Raw genomic sequence first — 28,000 nt, forward strand, 5'->3', positions numbered from 1 at the left:
CAATCATTTTATTTAGCATAAGCGTGGTATCCGTCTTCCAGAATTCTTGACATATTTGTATCAATTTGTTTGCTACAAGTGCTAAAGGACTTTCTTGATTTAGATGTGTTCATTATAATTATATGTACCTCTATAAATGTGTATAACATACATTGTATGCACTAAAATTATTTGCATTATAAGCAATCAATGATGCTGCAAGAATTGTCAACATTATTATGTGTTACAAGTAACAGCATATATATGCACCATATTATTACACAGAGACACACACAGCCACAGACAACATATTTAAGATAATAATATATAAAAATAGCACTGTGTAGTTATTTTATGTAATTAAAATATTTTATAAAACATTGATATGTGCCATCATTCATTTACATACAAAATAAAATATATAATATATAATATTATATTACTTGTGTTACAAGTAACAGCATATGCACCATATAATATTAATATCAAAATATTAATATCAAATATAATATTATATCAAAATATTTGGAAATGTTTGAAAAATTCCACTTATCTTAAAATATGTGACACAATCTGCCCCACGGGAGCCAAAGGAGGCATTTTTGAAAATTGAGTTACGATAATAATTAATATGCGGCCTTTGGCCCCCATGGGCTAGAGCGTGTCACATATAAAAATTTAAGACACAAATGATATAAATAGGTGAATTTGATCATAGTTTATGAACCATTGACTGCTTGAGGTTATATGTCTACAATGGGTTTCTATATTCAACAGCCTCACTTGTGTAAGAATCAAAGAATGTACAATATAGTTTGATCAGCTCGTAATCTGTGGGAATCTTTAGGACTTTACCACCACGCCGAAAAAGTAGACCCATGTTACGGGGGGATTCACCCGCAATTTTCTTTTCCTCTTAGGAAAAAAGTTCTGAATATTTTCACTCGCAATTTCTTTTGTATTTCCTATGTATTTCTTTACTTTTGAAAGGCTGTATCTCAAAATACATGTAGCATTTTTGCACTTTGAAAAACTTTGCCCCCAATATTCAGATACTTCCAGACATGCTAGAGACATGAAATTTGGCACATTAATAGAGTTTTTAATGCTATCCACCCTAAGGAAGCCCAAATTTTGAATTTCCCTTTACTTTTTTAAGATATGTCCATCACAGTTACTACATCATTGATGCAAATCATAGCAGATGTCGACAAGCTTGGGTCCCTCAATAAATGTATTCCAAATGGCACCTGAGAACAAAGGAAACATATATGTATTAATATCCTTGGATTGATCCACAGGGTTATCAATCTGAGCTATAGTCTGTCTCGTCTCAAGTTGAGAGTAACGCCATGTTGGATTTCACAGTGGCAGATTCAAATCATGCATGCTAACCTAATCCCATGGGGTGTATAAGCACGGGTAGAAGAGCGATTTGTCTATACTCTGGCGACATACTCCCATAAATGCATTGATTCAAATCTGCCACTGGAAAATTGAACATCATGATGACATTACTCTGAGAAGAGACACACCCTAGCTATGATAGACCATTTTGTGATTCACAGCTTACAAACAGCTCACCTCCCTGTGGGTAGGGTTAATGTGACTTGCCGTGTGTTTTTACGTGCTTCATTGGCTGTTTACTCTGACATGCAATCAGACACTTCAGGTATACCTTTCTGATACACTTGTAAGCCCAACACTCATAGACTTCTTTGCCACAACAGTACTTGTCTGAAGAACCATGTCCCAGTCTCAAAGCCCTTAGAAAGGCTCACATATGGAAAGGTCTGTAAGACATGTATAGGGGTGTGTGCTCATGTGTTTACAGACAAACGAGGACATGCACACGTCCATGTTTGCATAGTCCTAAACTTTGTCCATATGTTTGGAGGCGAACACACGTAATGGTATGTGTGGGGGGTATGCACATTATATATATACCCTCCTCGAGGCAGTAATTTAGATATTGTGTTTTATTGTATCTCTAAACGTAATTAATATTAAAAGTAAAAGTACACATTTTTTTTAAAGGATATGATGCAAGGAATCCATCCAGCATAACAGATTCCTGTAATAATCAACAATTTTTGAGAAAATCACAAAATTAGATTTTATTTTACTACATCGAGGAAGGCATCTGGAACATGCCATGCCTATTAACTTACCCTCTTTCCTCTGAATGTTGTCAGTGTCATCAGTGGTTCTTTGCTCCTTTCTGCTGTATCTTGATTTATACAAATCATCTGGCATCTGGTGCATAAACCTCCAACCTACAAGGAGTGCAAGGAGAAAATATAAGTAACTACACAATATGTGTTTAACAAAGTGATGGTGTATTCACATCTATTTGAAATCTGGCATAGGCATTAGGCCATTTGTGTGTATATTACACAAAAGCAAACCAAACATCAAATAACAAAACCAAACATGTATTCACACTCAAATTTGTGTAGATAAATGGATTTTGATCATTCATTATGAGACGTTCCAAAAGTACTCAGCACCAGAAACTATCATGCTCTATCACCCTATAGCCACAAAGTTTCACTTAAATCTGACTTGGTCATTGAGTGGATGAATGGAATGTTGGCCATGCAATTAACATATAAAACGTCACAAACATTCAGTACCAGAACTTATCAACTCAATCAGTCTGACAACTTTGAAATTTATCTGCTATTAGGTTAAAGGTGGTAGAGTGGATTAATGATTTCTACTACACATTGACAAAGATGAACACCTGTTCATATCAACTTCATAAAGGCCCTACCATGAATACGTGTTGGCTAATCTGACAAAGGGACACCCACCATGAATACTTGTTGGCCAATCTGACAAAGGGACACCTACCATGAATACGTGTTGGCTAATCTGACAAAGGGACACCCACCATGAATACTTGTTGGCCAATCTGACAAAGGGACACCTACCATGAATACATGTTGGCAAATCTGACAAAGGGACACCTACCTTGAATACTTGTTGGCTAATCTGACAAAGGGACACCTACCATGAATACTTCTTGGCCAATCTGACAAAGGGACACCTACCATGAATACTTGTTGGCTAATCTGACAAAGGGACACCTACCTTGAATACTTGTTGGCCAATCTGACAAAGGGACACCTACCTTGAATACTTGTTGGCCAATCTGACAAAGGGACACCCACCATGAATACTTGTTGGCTAATCTGACAAAGGGACACCTACCTTGAATACATGTTGGCCAATCTGACAAAGGGACACCTACTCTGAATACTTGTTGGCCAATCTGACAAAGGGACACCCACCATGAATATTTGTTGGCCAATCTGACAAAGGGACACCCACCATGAATATTTGTTGGCCAATCTGACAAAGGGACACCTACCTTGAATACTTGTAGGCCAATCTGACAAAGGGACACCTACCTTGGAATACTTGTTGGCCAATCTGACAAAGGGATATCCACCATGAATACTTGTTGGCCAATATGACAAAGGACCACCTACCTTGAATACATGTTGGCAAATCTGACAAAGGGACACCTACCTTGAATACGTGTTGGCTAATCTGACAAAGGGACACCTACCTTGAATACTTGTTGGCAAATCTGACAAAGGGACACCCACCATGAATACTCGTTGGCCAATATAACAAAGGACCACCTACCTTGAATACATGTTGGCCAATCTGACAAAGGGACACCTACCTTGAATACGTGTTGGCTAATCTGACAAAGGGACACCTACCTTGAATACTTGTTGGCAAATCTGACAAAGGGACACCCACCATGAATACTTGTTGGCCAATATAACAAAGGACCACCTACCTTGAATACATGTTGGCCAATCTGACAAAGGGACACCTACCTTGAATACTTGTTGGCCAATCTGACAAAGGGACACCTACCTTGAATACTTGTTGGCCAATCTGACAAAGGACCACCTACCTTGAATACATGTTGGCAAATCTTACAAAGGGACACCTACCATGAATACATGTTGGCTAATCTGACAAAGGGACACCTACCATGAATACTTATTGGCCAATCTGACAAAGGGACACCTACCATGAATACTTATTGGCCAATCTGACAAAGGGAATACACCAATCTGACAAAGGGACACCTACCATGAATACTTATTGGCCAATCTGACAAAGGGACACCTACCATGAATACATGTTGGCCAATCTGACAAAGGGACACCTTCCTTCAATACATGTTGGCCAATCTGACAAAGGGACACCTACCATGAATACTTGTTGGCCAAACTGACAAAGGGACACCCACCATGAATACTTGTTGGCCAAACTGACAAAGGGACACCCACCATGAATACTTGTTGGCCAATCTGACAAAGGGACACCTACCATGAATACTTATTGGCCAATCTGACAAAGGGACACCTGCCAAGAATACTTGTTGGCCAATCTGACAAAGGGACACCTACCTTGAATACATGTTGACCAATCTGACAGAGGGACACCTACCTTGAATACATGTTGGCCAATCTGACAAAGGGACACCTACCTTGAATACATGTTTGTTTGTTTGTTTGTTTACCCAGGTGGGTCCGTGAGGAACACATGCTAATCCATGGAAAACCATGGACCGTTCCAAGCTCATACAAATGCACAAGCCTGGATAGCCAGTGTAGGCTAATATATGCATGCTGGCCTAGATAGCTTTGATAAACAAAGCAAGAAATGGAAGAAAATAGCTAGGAAAAAGAGAAAAGAGAGAAGTGGGCCAATCTGACAAAGGGACACCTACTCTGAATACTTGTTGGCCAATCTGCCAAAGGGACACCCACCATGAATATTTGTTGGCCAATCTGACAAAGGGCCACCTACCTTGAATACTTGTTGGCCAATTTGACAAAGGGACACCTACCTTGAATACTTGTTGGCCAATCTGACAAAGGGATATCCAACATGAATACTTGTTGGCCAATCTGCCAAAGGGACACCCACCATGAATATTTGTTGGCCAATCTGACAAAGGGCCACCTACCTTGAATACTTGTTGGCCAATTTGACAAAGGGCCACCTACCTTGAATACTTGTTGGCTAATCTGACAAAGGGACACATACCTTGAATACTTGTTGGCTAATCTGACAAAGGGACACCTACCATGAATACATGTTGGCTAATCTGACAAAGGGACACCTACCATGAATATGTGTTGGCCAATCTGACAAAGGGACACCTACCATGAATATATGTTGGCTAATCTGACAAAGGGACACCTACCATGAATACGTGTTGGCCAATCTGACAAAGGGACACCTACCATGAATACTTGTTGGCTAATCTGACAAAGGGACACCTACCATGAATACGTGTTGGCTAATCTGACAAAGGGACACCTACCATGAATACTTGTTGGCCAATCTGACAAAGGGACACCCACCATGAATACGTGTTGGCCAATCTAACAAAGGGACACCTACCATGAATACGTGTTGGCCAATCTGACAAAGGGACACCCACCATGAATACATGTTGGCTAATCCGACAAAGGGACACCTACCATGAATATGTGTTGGCCAATCTGACAAAGGGACACCTACCATGAATACTTGTTGGCCAATCTGACAAAGGGACACCCACCATGAATACTTGTTGGCCAATCTGACAAAGGGACACCTACCATGAATACTTGTTGGCTAATCTGACAAAGGGACACCTACCATGAATACTTGTTGGCCAATCTGACAAAGGGACACCCACCATGAATACTTGTTGGCCAATCTGACAAAGGGACACCTACCATGAATACATATTGGCTAATCTGACAAAGGGACACCTACCATGAATATGTGTTGGCCAATCTGACAAAGGGACACCCACCATGAATACTTGTTGGCCAATCTGACAAAAAGACACCCACCATGAATACTTGTTGGCCAATCTGACAAAGGGACACACCTACCATGAATACTTGTTGGCTAATCTGACAAAGGGACACCTACCATGAATACATGTTGGCTAATCTGACAAAGGGACACCTACCATGAATATTTGTTGGCCAATCTGACAAAGGGACACCTACCATGAATACTTGTTGGCCAATCTGACAAAGGGACACCCACCATGAATACATGTTGGCTAATCTGACAAAGGGACACCTACCATGAATACGTGTTGGCCAATCTGACAAAGGGACACCTACCATAAATACTTGTTGGCCAATCTGACAAAGGGACACCCACCATGAATACGTGTTGGCCAATCTAACAAAGGGACACCTACCATGAATACGTGTTGGCCAATCTGACAAAGGGACACCCACCATGAATACTTGTTGGCCAATCTGACAGAGGGACACCTACCATGAATACGTGTTGGCCAATCTAACAAAGGGACACCTACCATGAATACGTGTTGGCCAATCTAACAAAGGGACACCTACCATGAATACGTGTTGGCCAATCTGACAAAGGGACACCCACCATGAATACTTGTTGGCTAATCTGACAAAGGGACACCTTCCTTCAATACTTGTTGGCCAATCTGACAAAGGGACACCTACCATGAATACTTGTTGGCCAATCTGACAAAGGGACACCTACCATGAATATGTGTTGGCTAATCTGACAAAGGGACACCCACCATGAATACTTGTTGGCCAATCTGACAAAGGGACACCTACCATGCATACTTGTTGGCTAATCTGACAAAGGGACACCTACCATGAATACTTGTTGGCCAATCTGACAAAGGGACACCTACCATGCATACTTGTTGGCTAATCTGACAAAGGGACACCCACCATGAATACTTGTTGGCCAATCTGACAAAGGGACACCCACCATGAATACTTGTTGGCCAATCTGACAAAGGGACACCCACCATGAATACTTGTTGGCCAATCTGACAAAGGGACACCTACCATGAATACTTGTTGACCAATTTGCATTTTCTTCCATTTGTCTTCTTGAAAACTGCTCACATTGTCAATCACAAAGTTGCCACGGAAACGTCCCAAAAGGTTCTCTATCTCAACATATTTTTCTTGACCTGTAGACAATACAATGCTGCGTTTTTCTGACATATGGCTATATTTTTCATGGATGTTTTCCAGAAGGACCTTACAACTGCTTCGATTTAACAACAGGTATGGCGATTCCTGAGCTAAGGAGAGCTGTGCCTTCTGATCAGAGGCTAACACTGTATAAAGAAAGAAAATAAAGGGTTACTTTAAAAAAACAAATTATATAAAACGTATAGCAAATCTTTTGGTTTTATTTCAGCTCCCCAATTCTTTTAATAAAATCACCTCACACGCCAAATTTTAATTCCAAAGACCCAATTTTGGAGTGAAAAAATTTCTCAATACAAAACCTTTAAAAGTGATGGCCTCCTGAAAAACAAACAGAGAATCATGTGCTAGGAAAACCGGCTGTATGGTTCATTCTCTTGGTTAAGCTGATATCACACAAAGGCAGAAAAGTGTTGAGAAATCAGGGGATGCATGTGTAGTCTGTCTACTCTTCCACGTGTTGGTTGATATGCACATGCTTGAAATTTTATTCAAAAGGGCCAACTTGCCTACTGCTTGTTTGTTTGTTGTTTACCTCAGTTGGTCTTGACGGGACACAAACTTAGGTCCATGGTTCAGACCTCTACAAAATCCTGGGGGGTACTCAAATATTTTCTTGGCAGGTAAGTGTCACCCATATTTCAAAACTATGGCCACCGGGCTGGAGTTTGGGGACATAAAATGGGGTCTCCAGAACTAAAAAAACTAAAAATCAGCAATAAGTGCTTGGAACTCAAATTTGAAGCCAATTAACATGCACTTATAGAAAATAAATAAATTATTTTGACATGCACTTATAGAAAATAAATAAATTATTGTCTTACTTTATAAATTATAAATACTGTAAAATGACACATAACTAAAGTGAGGCCACTTTCTACACCAACCCACCAATCCTTGTAACCTGCCGGTCTTCGGTTTTTACTTGCACGTTGTAAATTTATGAGCACCTTCTGACACGTATGCACAGCACAATCCTCCTAGGACAAGCCTAGCTTACTGAAGGAGTGAATCAACTCAAGACTCAAGTGTATTTGGAGGAAATTCTGAATGGAACTTTCAAATAGGGTTCTCTGGCATTGAAAAAGAAATTGATGGGGGTCTCCAGAATGAAAAAAAAAAAAAAGCTTGAAAAGGGGGGTCATGATGGCGCCACTTTGGTATAGTGCAAGGTACATAGAGTAAACTTGATTCTGAGCATATAGATATGCACATGATGTACATATAAAGCTGATATTCACTACAAAATCTTACCTTCTTTAAATTTACAGTCTCTTTTGAAGTTGTCATTTTGTTGTAGCAGACGACAGGATTTACCTAGAGCAGACGACAACCACTCTGCCACTGTATCCCCACAATCCAACATCTCCACTCTGTCAAAACAAAGATTATTTTAAAGATGAGACTAAGGTCGTGTTCTCATTACAGACATGGGGTCTCGTACCTAGGTCCGAGTCCACATACAAGTGGACTCAGTCCACATTGATTTCGCGTTCTCACTAACACCAAAATGCTGATGTAGGATCGACTCCACTTACCCGGATGTTATAATATCAATGCATGACGTCACAAATTCTGTTGCAATGTATGTTTTGAGCCGAACTCACATCACAAATCAAACTTTACTAGACTATCAATTTAGAAAGATCATTTTTTTATTCCAGGCCCCCTGATATATTTCTGCAATCTATGGATATGTTATTTTGTGATATGTATAATTTGGAAAGATCTGAAATAAAACGCTCTAAAAACTATTATTTTATATTAGGCCTATACGTGTAAAATGAGAGAAATACATCGGGTTGTTATTTCTGATTTTGGTCAAGCACACCGATTTACACGCAACACAACCTCTAAATCACCATCAAAAATACTATTTTTGATTGGTAATTTAGCAAAATGTACACCTCAAAAACGAATATATTACACCTGAATAATATCCTTTTGAAGTTCAAAGTCGTTTTGTTTAATTCTGAAACTGGATAAAATCTGTATCTTGCCGCGATGCCGTTGTTTTCACACTGCACGAGAAGCATGCTGCTCATCATACTACGGCAAGCATCTCAAACGAACTTCCGTGTACATAGCCACTTTCCCCGAGCTTTTTCCACATAAGAAATAAATTTTGTAAATTACTACATGAAATAAAGCCTGTAGAAACTTGTTCTATAATACCAGCTATGAATTTTTAAAGTTGAAAATGCATATGTTTAATGGAAAATTATCAAATGTAGACTGTATATTGTACAACGCCGGCCATCAAGGTCGTGCATAGAGCATTTCCGGTATAAGTGGATCGAGTCCACTTGTAAACGCGTTCTCACTATGCTGTTTGATACCACGTCCTAGGTACAAGACTACCTCAATGAGGTGGTCTCGATGCTACATCCTGGATGTAGGGTCGAGACCACTTATTTCGCATTCTCACTATGCTTGGAAGTGGACTCGATGTAGGATCGAGTCCACGTCCTGGTATCAAACAGGCATAGTGAGAACGCGCCCTTATACTATGACAACACACTGACAAATTCAAACTTCTATCTACAATGAAAGTCAGAACCTACTGACCATCCATGATTTGAATTATGGTCCTTCAGATCTACAAAATGAAAATATTATATGTAAAGAAAATAAGAACAGGAATGGGTATTTTTCTTTAAATTACTACTGTATTGTTAGGGGCTGGCATTTTCTTCTTGGAAGGGGGTCACAAAAATACTGGGGGGTCATAGAATTTTCAGACCAAAAATAGGGGGTTATAATTTTTTAACACCCAAAATAGGGGGTTATAGAATTAAAATTTTCGCGCGCTGCGCGCGCATTCCTTAACTTCGCAGTCGAAATGTGCGTACAATCGATGCAAAATATTTACACGCTCCGCGCGCCTTCTTTACTCTTACAATAAAGATTTTAACGCGCTCCACACACTTTCTTCACTTTTAAGTTTTGACGCTCAGCCATTTAGTTCCGCAATGAATAATTTTTCTTGAGTCTGTGTAGTTGTAAGGGGGGTCATAAACATTTTTCGACCCGCGATAGGGGGGTCGTAAAAAATTTTGCCCGCGATAGGGGGAGTCATAAAAAATTGACTCGGTCACCGACATATTTGTGACCCCCTTCCGAAGAAAATGCCAGCCCCCTTACTATTGAATGACATTTGACAAGTGGGTATCAAAATGCACATAAATATATCATCCTTTCTATGCAGCAGCTATAGGCTTATTTATAACAGCTGCATTACTTTTTGTGCATACTTTATAAAGGTCAATGTAAGGAAACTTAGCATTGCGAATTTAAAAACAAGGGAAACAGTTCAAAATTGGCAAAGTAACTGGAATGGTTGGTTATTTGGTGGTGTATACACCAATGCATCTTTGACTTCCCACAGTTTACATGCATTGCACCAGTCAATACAATAAAGGCTAAGGCATTTGCATCAGATCCCACTCTCTTTTACACATCATTATGGTTGCCATGAAATCCTCAAGGTGCAACTGGTTAAGGGGGCATCAAGTATGACCACAAAATCTCAAAAAGCACTGTAAACAAGTATTTGCAAGGTCTGATAATGCACCCCTACAGAAATGTGATACACAAGTGCAATTTATTAAATTCACTTGTTTTAGATAACCTATTCAAGATACGTACATACGGCCGTGTGTCTTGAACTCGCCACCCTTAGCGTTACATGACAAATATTATGATTTTTTACATCAACCGTGTTTCTATTTAGATTATCTCCACAATCATCAACCCTAAACTAGCAAAAGTATACATTTTTGGAAAGCTGAAGGCATAAGCAATTCAAATATATACATTTCAACTCATTATACAGGGTGACCTGCAAGTTATACAGGGTGGAATAAAAAGATTTTGATAAAAATGGGTCACTCAATGCATTGCTTATTACCAACTTACAGTAATAAACTGGAAGTAAACAACATTCATTTGGTTAGAGGATATGGAGAGCCAACTGTCTTTGGAAGAAACCAAACTCACAGCTGTTTGGTAATCGCGGAATATAGGGTGTCCCAAAGTATGTTAGATTTTTTTACAATTCAACATATTTTGAACCTAAACATTTTCCCCCTAACCCATACAGAAAAAATATGTCCATATTTAGATTCCTCGTCAAATTTCCCTTCAGAAAATCTAAACTTTGACTATGATAGGATAAGTAATTAAAATTTTACAGTAACTTTTAGATTTTGAAGACATCTGCATTACTTACTACAGTGTTTAATATGACAACGAGTAGTTTGTATGGAAAAGTTTGTATTTTCTAGACTAAACCAATCATAAATGATTAAAAACAATTAGTAGAATTGTTTAGCTGTAAGGCCATTAGTCTTTTAGATGCTAAATAGAGTCCAAATCCAATTACAGCCTTTACAGAAGCAGATTACGCACTAAAAATACCAATCCCATAGAGTTTGTGTGTACCACATCCCCCACCACCACATCCCCCACCACCGCCACCCCGCCCATTCTGAATTCTATGAAGCACAGTGTCAGTATTAAAAAAGTTCAAGTATTTCTTTTTACAGGGTTGAAAGTGCATTTTATTTAGCAATAAAATGAGACTTTGGCAAAAATGTAACATCGCCAACTTTTTTTGGTGGCGAGCTCGAGACACACGACCATACCATGCCTGATCATGAAAAAGACCCTTTTTATGTGAATCTTTGGTCATTCATGATCCCCCCTGGTCAATAACCAGTGTCCCCCTCTCCCCGGCATGGAATGCAAAATAATAATGTGCAAGTGCAAGCTCAACTAAGGATGAAATGCAGAGAGAGATCAAGACAAACTGTCATTTGTCAATTTGTTGTTTGAGGTGATACACTTACCTATCCCCACATACTTTGCTGTGACATAGCTTAGACACAGTAACCTGGCCTCCTGCAACTTGGCTGGTTTTCAAAGGTACTTCCAAGGTCTTTAATCCTAATAAGAAAGTGACATAAGTCAAATTTAGAAAGTCTTGTATTGAATATAAAGTTAGAGTATGTCTAGTACAGACCTCAATAAATGGTGAGGTAATGGGATTGGATTGGAGGATGTGGGCAAATATTCATGATCATTTTTATTTTGTTCACATATATCTTGGTTCTCTTTATGTCCTATACATCGGGATAAAACCAGCCTTTCAGCCATTGGCTTGTAGCTTGTCTGACTGACTGGTTTCTAGCATTAAAGTCTGCTCAATAAGACTCTAGTACGTCAGGTAGATAACAGATCGGGGATCATGTACATTCAAGTTCATTCCTGGCTATACTGCTGTCTTCATCAATGGGAAATAACTTGTTGCTTTTAGCCAATAGTTTGTTTGAAAATATATGATCCGTAAAAAATCTCTAGTATTCCAATCTTTATTTGGTGGAGAATAAAAATGTCTACACAATGTAGTCTGTTATCATACTTATATAAGAAGTGTTATTATAAAGTTTGATTGGCTTATATAATAGGCAAATATTATTCGGTTTTTGTTACTGTGCGCATCAATAAAGTCCCAACTTACGCTCGTGTAAATTCACATAAGTGTGAGCCAGTCACAAATTATGCAACGGGCAACTGGCCTAAGTGCTGTGCCCAACTGCGTGTATGCCATTCTATATCAATACACAATGTTATGAGTCTACTTTTTTCACCTATTATAAGCCGAACAAACTATAGCTCCTTACCTGGGTATGTTAATGTCATCATTCCAGTATTCAAGTCTATATCAGGCTTAATAAGACACATTTTGCTCTCTCTTTTCTGACTCAGACACACACCACTACTGTTTACTATCATCCAATGTCTGTCATAGAGTAGTCCTCTAGGTCCCAGCTCCCACTCACAAACCTGTACAGCAAACAAAACACAAATTAAATTGTACAAATAAGGAGTCTTTAAAAATTGTAAAGAATTTATTTCATAAAACTCCATTTTAACAGCCAAATAACTGATTTAGAAATGATTGACATGATGTTGTCCTCCCTCTGTGTTATCAATTAGTCTTCTTTCCTCGCATCATATCAAGGTTCTGTACAGTGGGGTAACTATAAGTACTCCCTATTCCAGAAAAATACAGAACTAATTATCTGGGATTTAAAAAATATCCTGTTTTGCAAAATGAAACATAGCTAAATCCTAATCCTTTAGTGTACTGGCAATAAAATTTCCAATTTTTGGAAATAAGGGCCAAAAACATGCGTTTTTAGGGTGTTTTTCGTATGCTGTGACAATCAAGCCCAAAGACTAATTTCAAGACTAATTTCAGTTTATGCAGTCTAATTTTTGGAAAAGACAAGTTCCATTCTGATAACCGATAATTTAATTAAAGAAACATAAAAAAGTGAAAATTATAGCAAAATTTCAGCATATACTCAAGATTTTGAATGCTTAGACTTGTTCCAAGTCTTTGATTTTTAGTGACTTGATTGTCAGAAAATATGCAGAAAATGCATGTTTTTGGCTCTTTTTTCTAGAAATTAGTAAAATAGTGAATTTTTTCTTTTATTGCCAGTTAGGACTAACTAAAGGATTAGGATTGAGCTGTTTCATTTTGCAGAACTTGATAATATTTTTTTAATCCCAAAAAATTAGTGCTGTATTTTTTTGGAATAGGGAGTAGGGCAGTCATCAAAATTTGATCCACTTATAAATATTACTAGTAATGCATCAAATTTGGCATCATGATATGTAAACCATGACAAATATCTCCCAAGCCAACCTCTCTTGATAAGGCTTGCTATATACATGCATTCTGAAACAAATTTCCATTAAAGTGGTATTTCTTGATTTGAGCATCCTCTTGTTATGATATGGTTCAATAAATATCCACAAAAAACTTATTTCCAAAATGTCCAAAATAATTGCATAGCCCAGTGTTGTTTGGGCTGTCAACAATATTTGATATTGTCTACTTGAAAGTCAAGTGACAGAATTTGCAAGAAAGGTGATGTACAAAAACATGGTGTACTCCCAATTCAAAAAAAATAATGCAGCACTATTTTTTTTTTTTTTTTTGATTAATTAAAATTATCCTGTTTTGCCAATTTGACAGAAAATGGGTCAAAAACACACATTTTTGTTACAAAATTCAAAGACTCGGCACACATAAACATACAAAATTTTGAGTATAGGCAATGATTTTGCTCATAAATTCAATATAATTGTTATTTTAATAATTGATTATAAAGACATTAGAAAATGTGTTGTCCAAAAATTAGAATGCATAACCTGAAAATAGTCTTAGTGCACTGCAAGTCTTTGAGCTTGATTGTTACAGCATACAAAAAACACCTTAAAAACACATGTTTTGGGCCAGTATTTCTAAAATGTACCAAATGTTAAAATTTGACTTTCATTGCCATTAAGAACTAATTTAAAGTTTAGGATTTAGCAATGCTTCATTTGACAAAACAGGATAATATATTATTAATCCAAAAAATAAATGGCTGTTGATCACAAAGTGCCCCTTTAATGCAAAGCTATTGAGCCTGTAAATTGTATGTAACCAAATGCCAAAGAAGACTGTTTGTAAAAATAATTTTATAATTCATGTGCTAGTAATAATTTTGTTTTGTTTGCAGAGTAAGACATATGTTTGAAACCTCATAAAACAATAAGTTTGAGTAGAGTTCCTACCTCCATAGCACCGCATCAAGAGATTTGATTGGATACAGATATATATTAGTAAGCACCATCTTGTTCCCAGCATTCCTTGCAGCCTCAACACCTCTAGCAATTCCTCTATCCCCATGGCAACCAACATCAATCTTTGATGCAAATGCAGAGCCTTCTAAATCAGAGCTGACAACTTTGCCCAATACATTCATCTCTGATTGATCTTTTCCTTGCATCTCAGTTTTGTGAGGAGGATGGGAATTTTCTAGCAAAATGTTTGCCCTGTCATTGTCAGCAGCTGTTTCATGTACCATAGTTTCACCTTTATCAATGGCTTCATCTTTGTTAGCATTCTCCATCTCCTTGTTTTTTACATTTACATCATTTGTGATAGGAGATGCTGATAAGCTTGACCGTTTAACAAAACAGTCCTGGATGAACTGAAGGAAATGGTCAGCGTCTTGTTTAGTGGACATGTAACCAAATGAGATGCTAATAGAGCCAGTGGGTTGTCCATTTATGATGTCCATATCATCACCACAAACATGCCCAGCCTGCAATAGAAGAGAAGAAATGCATGCATCAACAATAAGTCATTACATTTTTGACAGCCACAAAAGTGATAGCCTGCAACACCCACATGTTTCTTTTATTCCATTAACCTTAGCAATAAGTGGTGCAATACTATTAGTTTGTTGGCATCTACAGCTCCTGAACAAATGAGACCCTCATATCGAAACAGACCACTTCGCGGCTAGCTTCATTGGCAGATAACAATGAAAGAAGATGGAAAAATATAAAGAAAATAAAAAGAATTTTGAGCTTGTTTTGCCTCATAAAACATTTTTACTGTATCTGATTTCAACAAGTAAGGTGTCATTTTCAAGCTAAAAAGCAGCAGTTTTTCCTAGTGTTTAAATCTCCATTTTCATTTCTGCCGCGAGGTGGTCTGTTTCGATGTGATGGGTCACAAATGTTCCTTCCATCGTGCTTTGCCAAAAGCACTGGGTATAAAAGTTCCCGGCCTGATATCATAGTCATATGACCATTCAGTTGCACAACAGACCTCAATACAGTTCAAATGACCTTAACAGTAGGCCTACCTACCACTTTATTGCTCCATGTTCTATCTGCTCTGAAATATTATATAGACTGTAATATTCTTGTTGATTTCTTCATCATTTAGTTGCTTTGTGATGGTTTTATGGCAAATGTTCAAATAAATGAGAGCAATTTTATTTTAACATGGGAACTACATACAAACCATATGATGACTGTAAAGGTAGTGTATCATGGAAAAATAAGATACACAAGAATTATAATGAAAAATGTGGGCATTCAAATCTGACTTTTTATATTGTGTTTTAAGAAAAATGCCAGTGATTGAGATTGATGGTATTGGCAGTTTGCAATTCATGTTGAAATCACTGTGGTATTTCATTGTTTACAAATCACAGCCGCTTATTACATATCCCATGTGGTCTTACAAAGAAAATTCTCTTTCACAGCTGGCTTGATTTTGCTCAAATCACACAAAACCAGAGTGAGTGTAATCAAACTGTCTGCAGAAGAGACTGACAGGAAAAGGTTTTGACTTCTTCGCTTCAGTTTAATATGACGACAAATAATGTAATGAGAAAACAAGGTCTGCACGCTATGTTAAGTTATGAAGTATGCTGCCTTGTGCAGCTCTTCAGGTTCCATGAGGGATCTATGCATATAGGCTGTATGGGTAGGTACATGTTTCTGCTGTGGCTTCTCCTGTATGGTTCTTCATCATTTCTACCCAAAGCTTATGAACAATAAACAATGCCTAATATTTTGAAGATTAACTTTTCCAAATCAGTAAGAGCTAAGAAAGTGTGTTTAATCATTGTATGTTTACATTATATACACCTGTGTGTGTTGAATCATTGCATACTTGCATGTGTGTATAAGTTACCTGTGTTGAATCATTGCATGCTTGCATGTGTGTATAAGTTACCTGTGTTGAATCATTGCATGCTTGCATGTGTGTATGATTTACCTGTGTTGAATCATTGCATGCTTGCATGTGTGTATGATTTACCTGTGTTGAATCATTGCATGCTTGCATGTGTGTATGATTTACCTGTGTTGAATCATTGCACGATTGCATGTGTGTATGATTTACCTGTGTTGAATCATTGCACGATTGCATGTGTGTATAAGTTACCTGTGTTGAATCATTGCATGCTTGCATGTGTGTATGATTTACCTGTGTTGAATCATTGCATGCTTGCATGTGTGTATGATTTACCTGTGTTGAATCATTGCATGCTTGCATGTGTGTATGATTTACCTGTGTTGAATCATTGCATGCTTGCATGTGTGTATAAGTTACCTGTGTTGAATCATTGCATGCTTACATGTGTGTATGATTTACCTGTGTTGAATCATTGCATGCTTGCATGTGTGTATGATTTACCTGTGTGTGTTGAATCATTGCATGCTTACATGTGTGTATGATTTACATGTGTTGAATCATTGCATGCTTGCATGTGTGTATGATTTACCTGTGTGTGTTGAATCATTGCATGCTTGTATGTGTGTATGATTTACCTGTGTTGAATCATTGCATGCTTGCATGTGTGTATGATTTACCTGTGTTGAATCATTGCATGCTTACATGTGTGTATGGTTTACCTGTGTTGAATCATTGCATGCTTGCATGTGTGTATAAGTTACCTGTGTTGAATCATTGCATGCTTGCATGTGTGTATGATTTACCTGTGTTGAATCATTGCATGCTTGCATGTGTGTATGATTTACATGTGTTGAATCATTGCATGCTTGCATGTGTGTATGATTTACATGTGTTGAATCATTGCATGCTTGCATGTGTGTATGATTTACATGTGTTGAATCATTGCATGCTTGCATGTGTGTATGATTTACCTGTGTGTGTTGAATCATTGCATGCTTGCATGTGTGTATGATTTACCTGTGTTGAATCATTGCATGCTTGCATGTGTGTATGATTTACCTGTGTGTGTTGAATCATTGCATGCTTGCATGTGTGTATGATTTACCTGTGTTGAATCATTGCATGCTTGCATGTGTGTATGATTTACCTGTGTTGAATCATTGCATGCTTGCATGTGTGTATGATTTACCTGTGTTGAATCATTGCATGCGTGCATGTGTGTATGATTTACCTGTGTTGAATCATTGCATGCTTGCATGTGTGTATGATTTACCTGTGTTGAATCATTGCATGCTTGCATGTGTGTATGATTTACCTGATAGTTGTCCTTAACCTGTTGTGATGACAAATCCAGGTACATCTGACACGCCCCTGTATTACAGAAGCAACCTGTACGTAGATGAATGTCATGTAACGCTGCCAGCGAATCCACCTGTCACAAGGAGAAATGAAGTCATCAGCAATATGTACCACTGAATAATGCAGCATTTTTTTACAATGATATGAAGCAGATTTGACCAAGTCTTTTTGGCATTCTTAGGACAGTAAAATTAATTGAATATTCAAAAGTTAAAAATTCACATAGTTCTATGGCTAATTTATTAAGTTATGTGGGTGTGTGAGAGACATAGACAATGGTTAAGCTATATTATATAGGCCTATATCATGTGGTTAACATACTTAGATTTGACCAATTCATTTTTGGCATTCTTAGGACAGCTAAATTAATTATTAATGAATCTTCAAAAATTCATGTAAGCCTATGCCCAAATTACTAAGTTAAAAATCTTGCAAGCAAGTTCAAGGTATGATACTATAATATAATACTTGTGAGGGCACAATTTACTTGGTCCTAATCACAAGCACATGGTGTAGGATATTTTAGTTTGATAATTGTCTAAAAAGTGGTGCTAGGTGCCAATCTATTTTCTAGTTTCCATGGTATTTCTAAAATTTCTTTTGACCTTCAACATGGTTAAGTTAACTATATCTTTTCTTTGATGTGCACAACACAAGACCCATCTGTGCTTTAAATAGAAGATTGCAAATATGAGACAAGAATTCTTTGTATTGATACGTGTCTTTGAATAGATTGTAGTATGTGGGTACTTCGGGGAGACAGTGGCATAGTGGTCTAAGACTTCATTTGTTATGTCTACAAACTAACCTCAGCATAGCCCACAAACTCTCCATTTGGTCTGAGAAGATTAAAATTGATGATTGGTCCTTGCATGTTGTTATCATCAAACCTGTTATGACAGTACAGTCTAGCAACTGACATTCCATTACCATGACGATATGCTGCCATGTTGTTATGAACATACTTAGCTAGGGTGAAGGTGTGTTGCTGAATTGAACTCATACTTCCTGCAGAAGATTATACAGTAATATAAGCCTTCTCATATTTTACATTTTCTAATCACATTCAAATATTTTGCCCTGCTTGATCACAATTGTATTAGAGTGTAGTGATTTCTGCAACTGTATGGTGGTTTCATGTCTACTCAATCAATATTTGCCTAGGCTTTATCTCCACAAAAGATGGTGGCACACTTTCTCAAGCTTGTCAATGGGACTAATTAATGAACCAAAGTAGGGAGGTAAAAATAGAAGCTCATCAGAAACTGCAGGTATTGGCAATACCCAGTATAGCAAACTAATTACAAACTGATAGAAAGCAAACCATCAAATTATTCAGTCCATCAACATACTCAACTAATTACTTCTCATTGAAATTTAAAAAAAACAAGTGTTTATTCATCAAAACACACATCAATTTTCCATTCACTATATCACTCTCTTACTGACTCACTGAATTCACTCTCAATCAGTGTACAGATGACATACCAGCTAATCTTTGCAATACATCCAAGCCATGCCTCACTGCTACTATGTCTAGAAATGGCACTGTTCCATCTTCAAACCTGAATCAATGAGAAATTGAAAAACATGAAAATTCAAAGATCAAAATAATGAAGAAAACATGTTTGATTCATTTTCACTAGCGGAATGCTCGCGCCCACACGGACCTCCGCTAGTTGAGTAAAAGAAAGCAATTACAAAAACGGGAAGAATCGCTGAACATATATATTACATGTTGACAGAGACTTTTATAGGCCTATATAGGGCCTAAATGGCTTTCTTTCCTCCCGTACCATTACAATATTTATAGTCTTTGTAGGCCTAATCCCATTATCCCATTCTGTATACCATCAACCATAACCCCGTACGCAAGGTTGGCTATGCCCACCCGTGTGTGCAAGTCAAGTGGCGTGCGGTGTGTATGCCGACGCGCTAATGATGGCACAATTTCTGCTATATATTAGCCCGAAAAACTCACTTTCTTACTGATTTTGAGGCCAACTCTTGACCATTTTCAACCAAATAAAGTGAAATGCATTCCCCATATATTCCTCAATCTCACGTATGAATATCATTGGCGACATTTGGATCCAAACTGATGGAGCCTTTCGATCTTCATACATACAAACATACAACTTTTGGCTATTTATAGTAAGATGGTGCAGAGGATCAATTATTTGATATATTGTCCAATATATTTGTGAACCATCCTCTACCATTACCTTGTTAACATTGTGTAAAAACATTTCATTTTCTTTCTTATGACACTCCAAAATATGAGTATTATTAGTTTATCCATGCATCCATGATCCTTCCTTACCATTCTGCTAGAGATTTCTTTGGAGCATGAAATTGTTCTCCACTTAAGTACGCCAACACGGTTCCTCCACCAAAATAGACCTTCCTCAGAACCTGTTCAGCATCCTTCCTGACAATCAAAGCACCTAACCCAGTCGGGAATCCAAACATCTTGTAGAATGATACAGTGATAAAGTCAGCCATGCAATTACTTAAATCCAGCTGTGATGTGGAGGCCAATGCTGCAGCATCAAGTACAACATACCAGTTACTATTGGAACAGTTCAGGGTATATGAGAGTTGACCTTGCTTGACCTTTGTACACCAACTCAATGGATACTTGCGCCCTGAGAAGTTTGACTGCCCAGGATAAGCAAACAGACAATTACTGGTTCCAGTCTGTGAGTTCTGAAGATGATATGATGATGGAGCACCATCTTGTAAAATTTGATCTATCTTTTCTGTTGAGATCGCAGCTACTTGAGCTCCTTTTTCCTTGGCATTTTCTCGCATCCCAATAACAGATGTGTGGTTGTCCTCTAGGTAGCAAAATAATCCAGATGAAACATTCCTACATTGGTGGTCAGGATTGCCAGGAGACGCTGATGTATCTTGGGTTGTTTCCATTGCATTATGGGTAGAGTCTGATGCATTATGGGTAGAGTCTGATGCATTATGGGTAGAGTCTGATGCATTATGGGTAGAGCCTGATACATTACATCCTGACCAGTCAAATGTATTTGCCAGAAGCTTAAGAGCACCAGTACAACCAGAAGTAAATATCACGCTGTGAAGATCTGGTGTTGTGTTGAAATGTTGCAGAATTCTGAAAAGTTAAAAAAAAATAGTGGAAACTCATGTTAAACTTTAATGTTGTTGTTGATATATATTCTTTGAAATACATGAATTATATTATTTTGTGACATTTCAATTAATTTGTCATATATGTGATATGAAATGTCCACATATTTCTTGTAGTAATTTGTTAGCATACACAGAACAGTAGAACTACACAGGGGCCTAAGCCTCCTCACTTTGGTGGGGTGTTTGTAAAAGCCACCTGAGACATATGTTTCTCACATTCAATGGTAGTACAGATACCAAGTACATGAATCAGATGTTACTCTACACAAATAAAAGCATAACCGCTATGGGGAATCTTCGGTATCATCCTCATTCTTTTCTGCTGCATCCTTCTTCATCTTTCTTTCTTTCTTTCTTTTGTCAATCACATAATGAGCCATAGACATAGTAGCACTGGTCATTCATAAGCTCATGAATATGCGATGTGTGTGATCCAATCATGTTTTATTATTTGTAAAAATGCAAAATGCAAATTGAGGCCATTAACAATTAACAAAATATGTAATTGTTCCAGCGTAAATATTAGTAACCTCCGTACGTGCCACATTGTATGTCGAACTGCACACACACGCACTGGCCACCCTTTGGGCCAGGATATTCCTCGGTTAAGGTTCCAAAGGCAAAATGTTTAGATTTTACACAATGCCCTCCATATAACCAATGCGCAATTACTAACCTCTATTAAATAGTACCATTTGGGTGATGTGAAATGTTTGATGCAGTGTCCACCTCTTGAGATGTAGGCCTATACAAGTACTATTTAGGGAAAGTTTTATCATAGGTTAAGCTTTGCAGGAACATATAGGAGTATGAGTGCATATATAGGGGTGTGTGCACCAAGCCTCTTGTGTGCACCATTGGTAATTGTCATATTAAAGCCAGGATTATGCACTCATTATGCAACTGCGTTGATATTATCAACCCCATGCACCTACCTATATCTGACTTGCTCTACAGTGTCCATACTAAGCCGACTGCTGCTACTGCCACTGTGTGGATTGCCGTAAACATTGTGCATTAAGTCTTCATGGTAATTTGTTAGCTGACTTGCAGCATACAGTGTAGTGCCTGTATGATCCAGATATGTTATTCCTGAAATGATTTTAACAAGATTTGTGTCAGTCATAACATAGATTGTACGTCCCACAGTCTCAGTCAATTTCTGGGTAAATACTCAGAGCTAAAACCAAAAACACCTTCCCCATCACTCCATAGATAATACCCACACACCACTGTATTGTACAAACCTAGCAAACTTGAGTTATTGAACCCCTACCAGAAACATAGAGTATCTCGAGCTAGTCCCATATGATGAATGATTGATGGGACAGAGCTACTGGCTAACTGGCATAATGACAATAAAGATACTGAGTTAAAGGTAGATTTTTTAGTATTTCCTTGGTACGGGTTACTACGCGCCGCTGATCAGCAATTGCGTGGAAGTGGTGCAATCTCCTCCCCTTATACGCGCTGACGACAACGTGGTCAAAAGTTTTGTTGTCAAGACCAATGATCATCCAATCAGCATGATTATTTATCACTTCTGTGTTTATGCTTGTGTACGCTCGGTGCACAGCACAGATCAAATAAGTAATAAAAAATTACTTTAGACTCTATTATAGACAACTTGATCAAGAAGTCTATCCTCAATCCAGCCCACTGATAACCGACTATGGATATAAGGATAGAGCTTGGAGCTATCTCTAATCATGTCAGAATCAGTGAGGCATGACACCATGCGAAGCAATGGAAATTCAAAAGTAAACAACACCAATTATGGTGGGCATATAAGCGCCCGATAAAGTTGCTCAAACATCTGGGAATTGTTAGCATGGTTAATATCTATGCTCTGAAGATACATTAAAAGTAGGGATGACCAGCACAATAGCCCACTCATTTGGACATCTTTTGTGTTTACCATGCAGCACTGAGTACACACACAAAATGAATGGGGTTGTCCATGCAGAGACTATCTCACTGGACTGACCAATGGATCCAGGTTGAGTGCATACACAGTGAATCCAGTATTATTATTATCAGGCTGTTTGTCATATAGGCAAAAACATGTTTTGAAAAGTCCCAATATACACACAGGCGGCTTTAAGGAAAAGGGCCCTGTCAGCAAAATATCCTGGGGGCCCAATGGTAAAGAGTTGAAATCAGGAACGTACCTGAATTTTTGTCGGGAGGAGAGTAAGAACAAAATTTGATAGTGATCATTTCGGCCCAATGTTAAGAGATACGTGCCGTAGTGCGCAAACATTCATTCCATTTCATATTATTTGAAGTAAAAGTTGATGTAGGCCTATATTATTCCGGTAAATTTCACGCTGAGCTGCGAAAATGTGCAATTTCACACTATTCTATACCCAATTCGAGGCTTTATCAGATTTGTGAGTGTTTAAACGATACTAAAGAACAAGGAATATTTGCTTTTCTGTTTTTGCTTGATAGTCAAGAAGCAAGCAAAATCCCAGATTAATGGTCATAATCTGATCTCATGGAATACGAAGCCAATACGTTGGTACGCGTGAATTTTGACATTAGGGGGGATGGGGTTGGAAAAAAAGTTAAATCCAGGACTTTTTGGCGACAAATTAAGTTTATGACACAAATGCGAGCGAACCGCACGAAAAATGGTGCCATTTTGAAACTAAACTGTTAAAATATGGTGCAAAAGGGGGATTTATCACCATCCCCACACCCCCGGATCTACGCCTATGGACCTTAGGGCCGGATTTGCCTTTTGGGGGGCCCTGGGCCCGACCAAATTTGGAGGGCCCCAAACTCACTGTAAGGAAGGCATATGCACTCAAGTGACTTAGTTTAATTTGATTTACGTATAAGATTGCGGCAGAAGCATAACAATTTAGACAATGACATTTGCGGTTGAAGTACGGAAAAAAATGAAGGTGTATTTTGCTACTATATAGGGCCAGTGTGCGCTTCGCACGGGCAAAATTATGCAATTTTACCCTATTTTGGCCCAAAACATGGTGTTTTAGGTCTAAAAAGGAAGGTGCACAGGGCAATTGGGAGGGAGGCACATTTTTGGGGCCCTAGGTCTGGGCCCATTTGGGCTCTGTACCCCAGGTCGGTACCCAATAATATTTGACATTATGAGGCTCATATACCCATGTAAAGGTAGGCCTACACTGCCCAAGTGCTGAACCATGAACTGTTATTGCTTTAAATTACTTTTTAAAAACATTTTAGGCCACAGGCCCAGTCACAGCTTACTAGGACTGCAACTGCAGCAGCAGATCTAAGCCTTGTCATCAGCGCACCTAAGACAGAATATATGACTGCAAACTGTAACATCGCCCAACCAGCACTTGAAGTCTATGGTAGTACCATCAACCATGTCACAGACTTCAAGTATTTGGGTTCCAAGATGGGCTCTAGTGTTGGAGACCTAAAAGAAGAAAAGCACTAGCCTGGGCAGCTTTCTGGAAACTGGAACGCCTTTGGAGAAGCCCGTCCCTGCCAATCGAAACAAAAATCAAGCTGTTTCAGACAACGTGTGTTACTGTCTTTCTGTACGGGTGCGAGTCATGGGTAATTACCAAGGACATGGAAAACAAGATCAATGTATTTGCAACATCTTGCTACAGAGTCATGTTAAACATCAAGCGTGTGGATGGGATTCCAAATGAAACCATCTACAACATGACCAACACCATGGTTGCCAGAGTCAAGATTCATCAACTCAAATTTCTCGGCCATATACTGCGTCTTGATGGCGAGCCTGTGAAAGAATATGCGCTTTATATTCCACCACATGGGAAGAGGACTGTACTTACAGTATGTCCAGCACCTCCTGGGAGATACTGAAGGGATGCTGCAGCCAAACAAAATTGTTTCGCTTGCCCAAGATCGCATTAGTTGGAGAAAGCTTGTAGCCGACTGATGATGATGATGATGATGGTACCTATAATATTTGACCTTTGGAACTCATGAATAGTTATTGAGAAATGACAGGCCCTTTGTATTGACATTTGGGCCCCCGGGAACTCTTGATCTTGGGTATCCGGGCCAAAATTGGCAAAATTCATATCTAAGGGGACAGACCTTCAGGCTTAAGTGCATCACGGTCCACATACGGGGTCCTTTGTAGTTTTAGAGCCAGCTTTGATGATACGCTTATATCTAACATTGGGGCCCTGGACCCATACTATAGATGACCTATTTGTATTTTGAGAATGTGTAATGCTCCAACCTGATTCTATAGAAATCATATTCCCAAATATTAAATTTGGGCAGCTACGACCCTTGACTTTTGATCTCTTACTATTCTACCCACCGGACCTTTGAACCTTGCAGAAAACAATTAAAGCAACAACAAAAAAGAAGGGGGGGGCCTTTAGCCAAAATAACAGGGGGGCCTTGTCAGCACTTGCTGACTTGCTGACAGCTTAAATCCGCCACTGAATATGCACCCCTAAATATCAATCAATATATCTATAACTTGGCCAATCAGCTGACAGGAAGTCCCCCTCTGGTAAAGCCGAGTTTGTGCTTTCAACTACCCATAATCATAATTTTTCGTCCACAGCTTGCTAAAGTGAAATCTACAGGTTATTATAAAAGAGTGATTTTACTATAAATTTCCTCCAAATTCCAAGACATATTAGGTGAGTAAACTTTTTGTATACTATACTATATAATTTTTTATATTTATCTAATTCCATGTTCAATTTCATAAAATTTCATTACTATTTAGGGGTGCATATCATGATGAAATTTAGACCCTCTTTAATCGGATTAAGAATTATGCAGTACCGTAGGCCTACATGCACAATGTACTCTGCAAGGACATGGTAATATCTTAATATTGCACATGAAATTGGTTCAATATTATTATTATAAATATACAAAACATCCAATATAACTTGGAATTTAGAGAAAATTTGCAGTAAAATCAAATTTTGATGCAGATATACTGTAGATTTCACTTCAGCTAGCGGTCATTAACAGTCACATAGTTCATATGTCTAACACTCCATGAGAAACTGAGTGCACGGATGAGTCTCATGTGTAAAAAATGTATCACCAAATTTTGACAACTTGTTATTTCAGTAAAAAAACATGTAATCATGTAATCCATTTTCAAGGGTTACTGAAAAGGTGTTTTTTGAAAATACTGAATGTTGTGCCATTTTTTTCCTTGATGTCCATATTAATCTGTCCAAACTGCCTATTCAAAACATGCATATAAAATTTGCCATAACTTCAGAACCATTTATCTTATTGAGGTCATTCAAAGACTGAAATGCTCCATTCAATGAGCTATTTAATACAAGGTATGATTCTACAATACTGGAGAAACTTCAAATTTTCATGGTCATCCCTATTAAAAGTCATCAAAATAAATTTTGGAAATATGTGACCGTACAGCACGAATGAGCTGTGAAGAGGCACGCTTCGAAGTGTTTGGTACCTAATCGCCTATCGTGAAAGTGTGACAAGAGGCTGTCAATGTACGTGGTAATCAGACAGAGCAGACGGACACCGCTCAAGTAACTTGCTGAATATTCTTAGTCAGTGGAAGTGGTCTATTACGTAGACACATAATCTAATTGGACAATCGCATGATTTTGGGTGTCGTCTATCAGTGTAGACGATCCCACATCATCATGAGTGTGATAACGCATAACACGCTCATAGATGTGCGGCTTTAATTGTGCGCCTATGTATCACGTTGTGTGCATAAACGCAGTGCAGAATACTCGCATGCGCTAGCATCAAAAGAAGTGAAGTTGTAAACAAGTTTTGTTCATTTTAGAAAAAGGGGAGTTTTTATAAACTTAATTTTTGCTTTAAAAAGTAGTTTACAGTTAATAGAATAATATTTAACTGACTAAGAATGAGAATAAACACCATGAATTTTTATTTTGACTATCCTCTACCTAGGATAGTCAAAATAAAAATTCCTATCGTTTATTCTCCAAGTTTAATGGTCGTGGATAGTTCATAGAATTCTCGATCAAAGTACTAGGCAAATACTGAACATCAATAAACATATCATGTTCCGGTACATGATGTAAGCGTATCATTATCATTTATAGTTCATGTCAGGTATTAAATTAAGTAATTCTTGGCTAAACTCTAACATTATGAATGGCTCCGCGATCCAGAAGAAAGCATATACATGCACCTTACATGCAGCATAAATGCTATAATAGTTCCAGTAAGCAATAATGTGTGATTTGCATTTAAAGAATATAGATTCCTATTTAAATGTTTGTTTTCACTGATCACATTATCCCCTTTTAATTTCGAGCCAAACAAATGAGGTATAAAGAAGAAAATTGCGATTTCATTCCAGCTCCTACAATGCGTATATACTACGCTCGCCGATCATAATGTTCATGTAATACTGCACGGAGCATCGCCCTCGACGTGTCTGCACATAATGCTGACATCCACGGGAGGTAATAGCAAGCAGTCGATCGATGAACTCTGAATAAAACCGGGTTGGCCGATGAGGGTACATACATCGAATGTATGGAGCCGGTATATAAACCATAAACCATAAACCATAAGGATTGTGAAAAGCCGTAACTCACACATACGATGGGTGTACGATGAGGGCTGATGACACACATTCGATGGGTGTACCTTACAATATACTTACATGAATAACTTGTATAAAGTTGTAATGATGTGTAAGCTTAAAATGTTTATGTACAGGTTGATGTTCTCGGCATACATTAAAAGGGCTTACCATTCAAATGTGAAAATTCAGTCGATAAACATGCTTCTATGGATTGGTTGTAGCCCTGCATTGTGGTGTAGTGAATCTAAGAAAAATGTTTAAGTATTAACCCGAAAAGAATTATATCACATGACGATCACCTGTCCTTGGTTAATTGGATCTGGCCTTTGATCTGGCTGAATGGCT

General features: G+C 38.1%; 1 protein-coding gene across 1 annotated transcript; it reads right to left on the reverse strand.

Moving 5' to 3' along the window:
• Window positions 1–2: 2 nt before the first annotated feature.
• Window positions 3–28,000, reverse strand: LOC140142668 (molybdenum cofactor sulfurase-like). Its single transcript, XM_072164666.1, is given in 14 exon segments — window positions 3–1,229; window positions 2,151–2,255; window positions 6,864–7,141; window positions 8,268–8,386; window positions 11,864–11,960; window positions 12,698–12,860; window positions 14,649–14,663; window positions 14,666–15,181; window positions 17,888–18,004; window positions 18,740–18,939; window positions 19,420–19,496; window positions 20,255–21,058; window positions 22,032–22,188; window positions 27,824–28,000. Coding segments are annotated over 14 exon segments (2,805 nt in total). The 5' UTR covers window positions 27,885–28,000; the 3' UTR covers window positions 3–1,133.

The sequence above is a fragment of the Amphiura filiformis genome, chromosome 20, assembly GCF_039555335.1.
Source record: "Amphiura filiformis chromosome 20, Afil_fr2py, whole genome shotgun sequence".
Lineage (NCBI taxonomy): Eukaryota > Metazoa > Echinodermata > Ophiuroidea > Amphilepidida > Amphiuridae > Amphiura > Amphiura filiformis.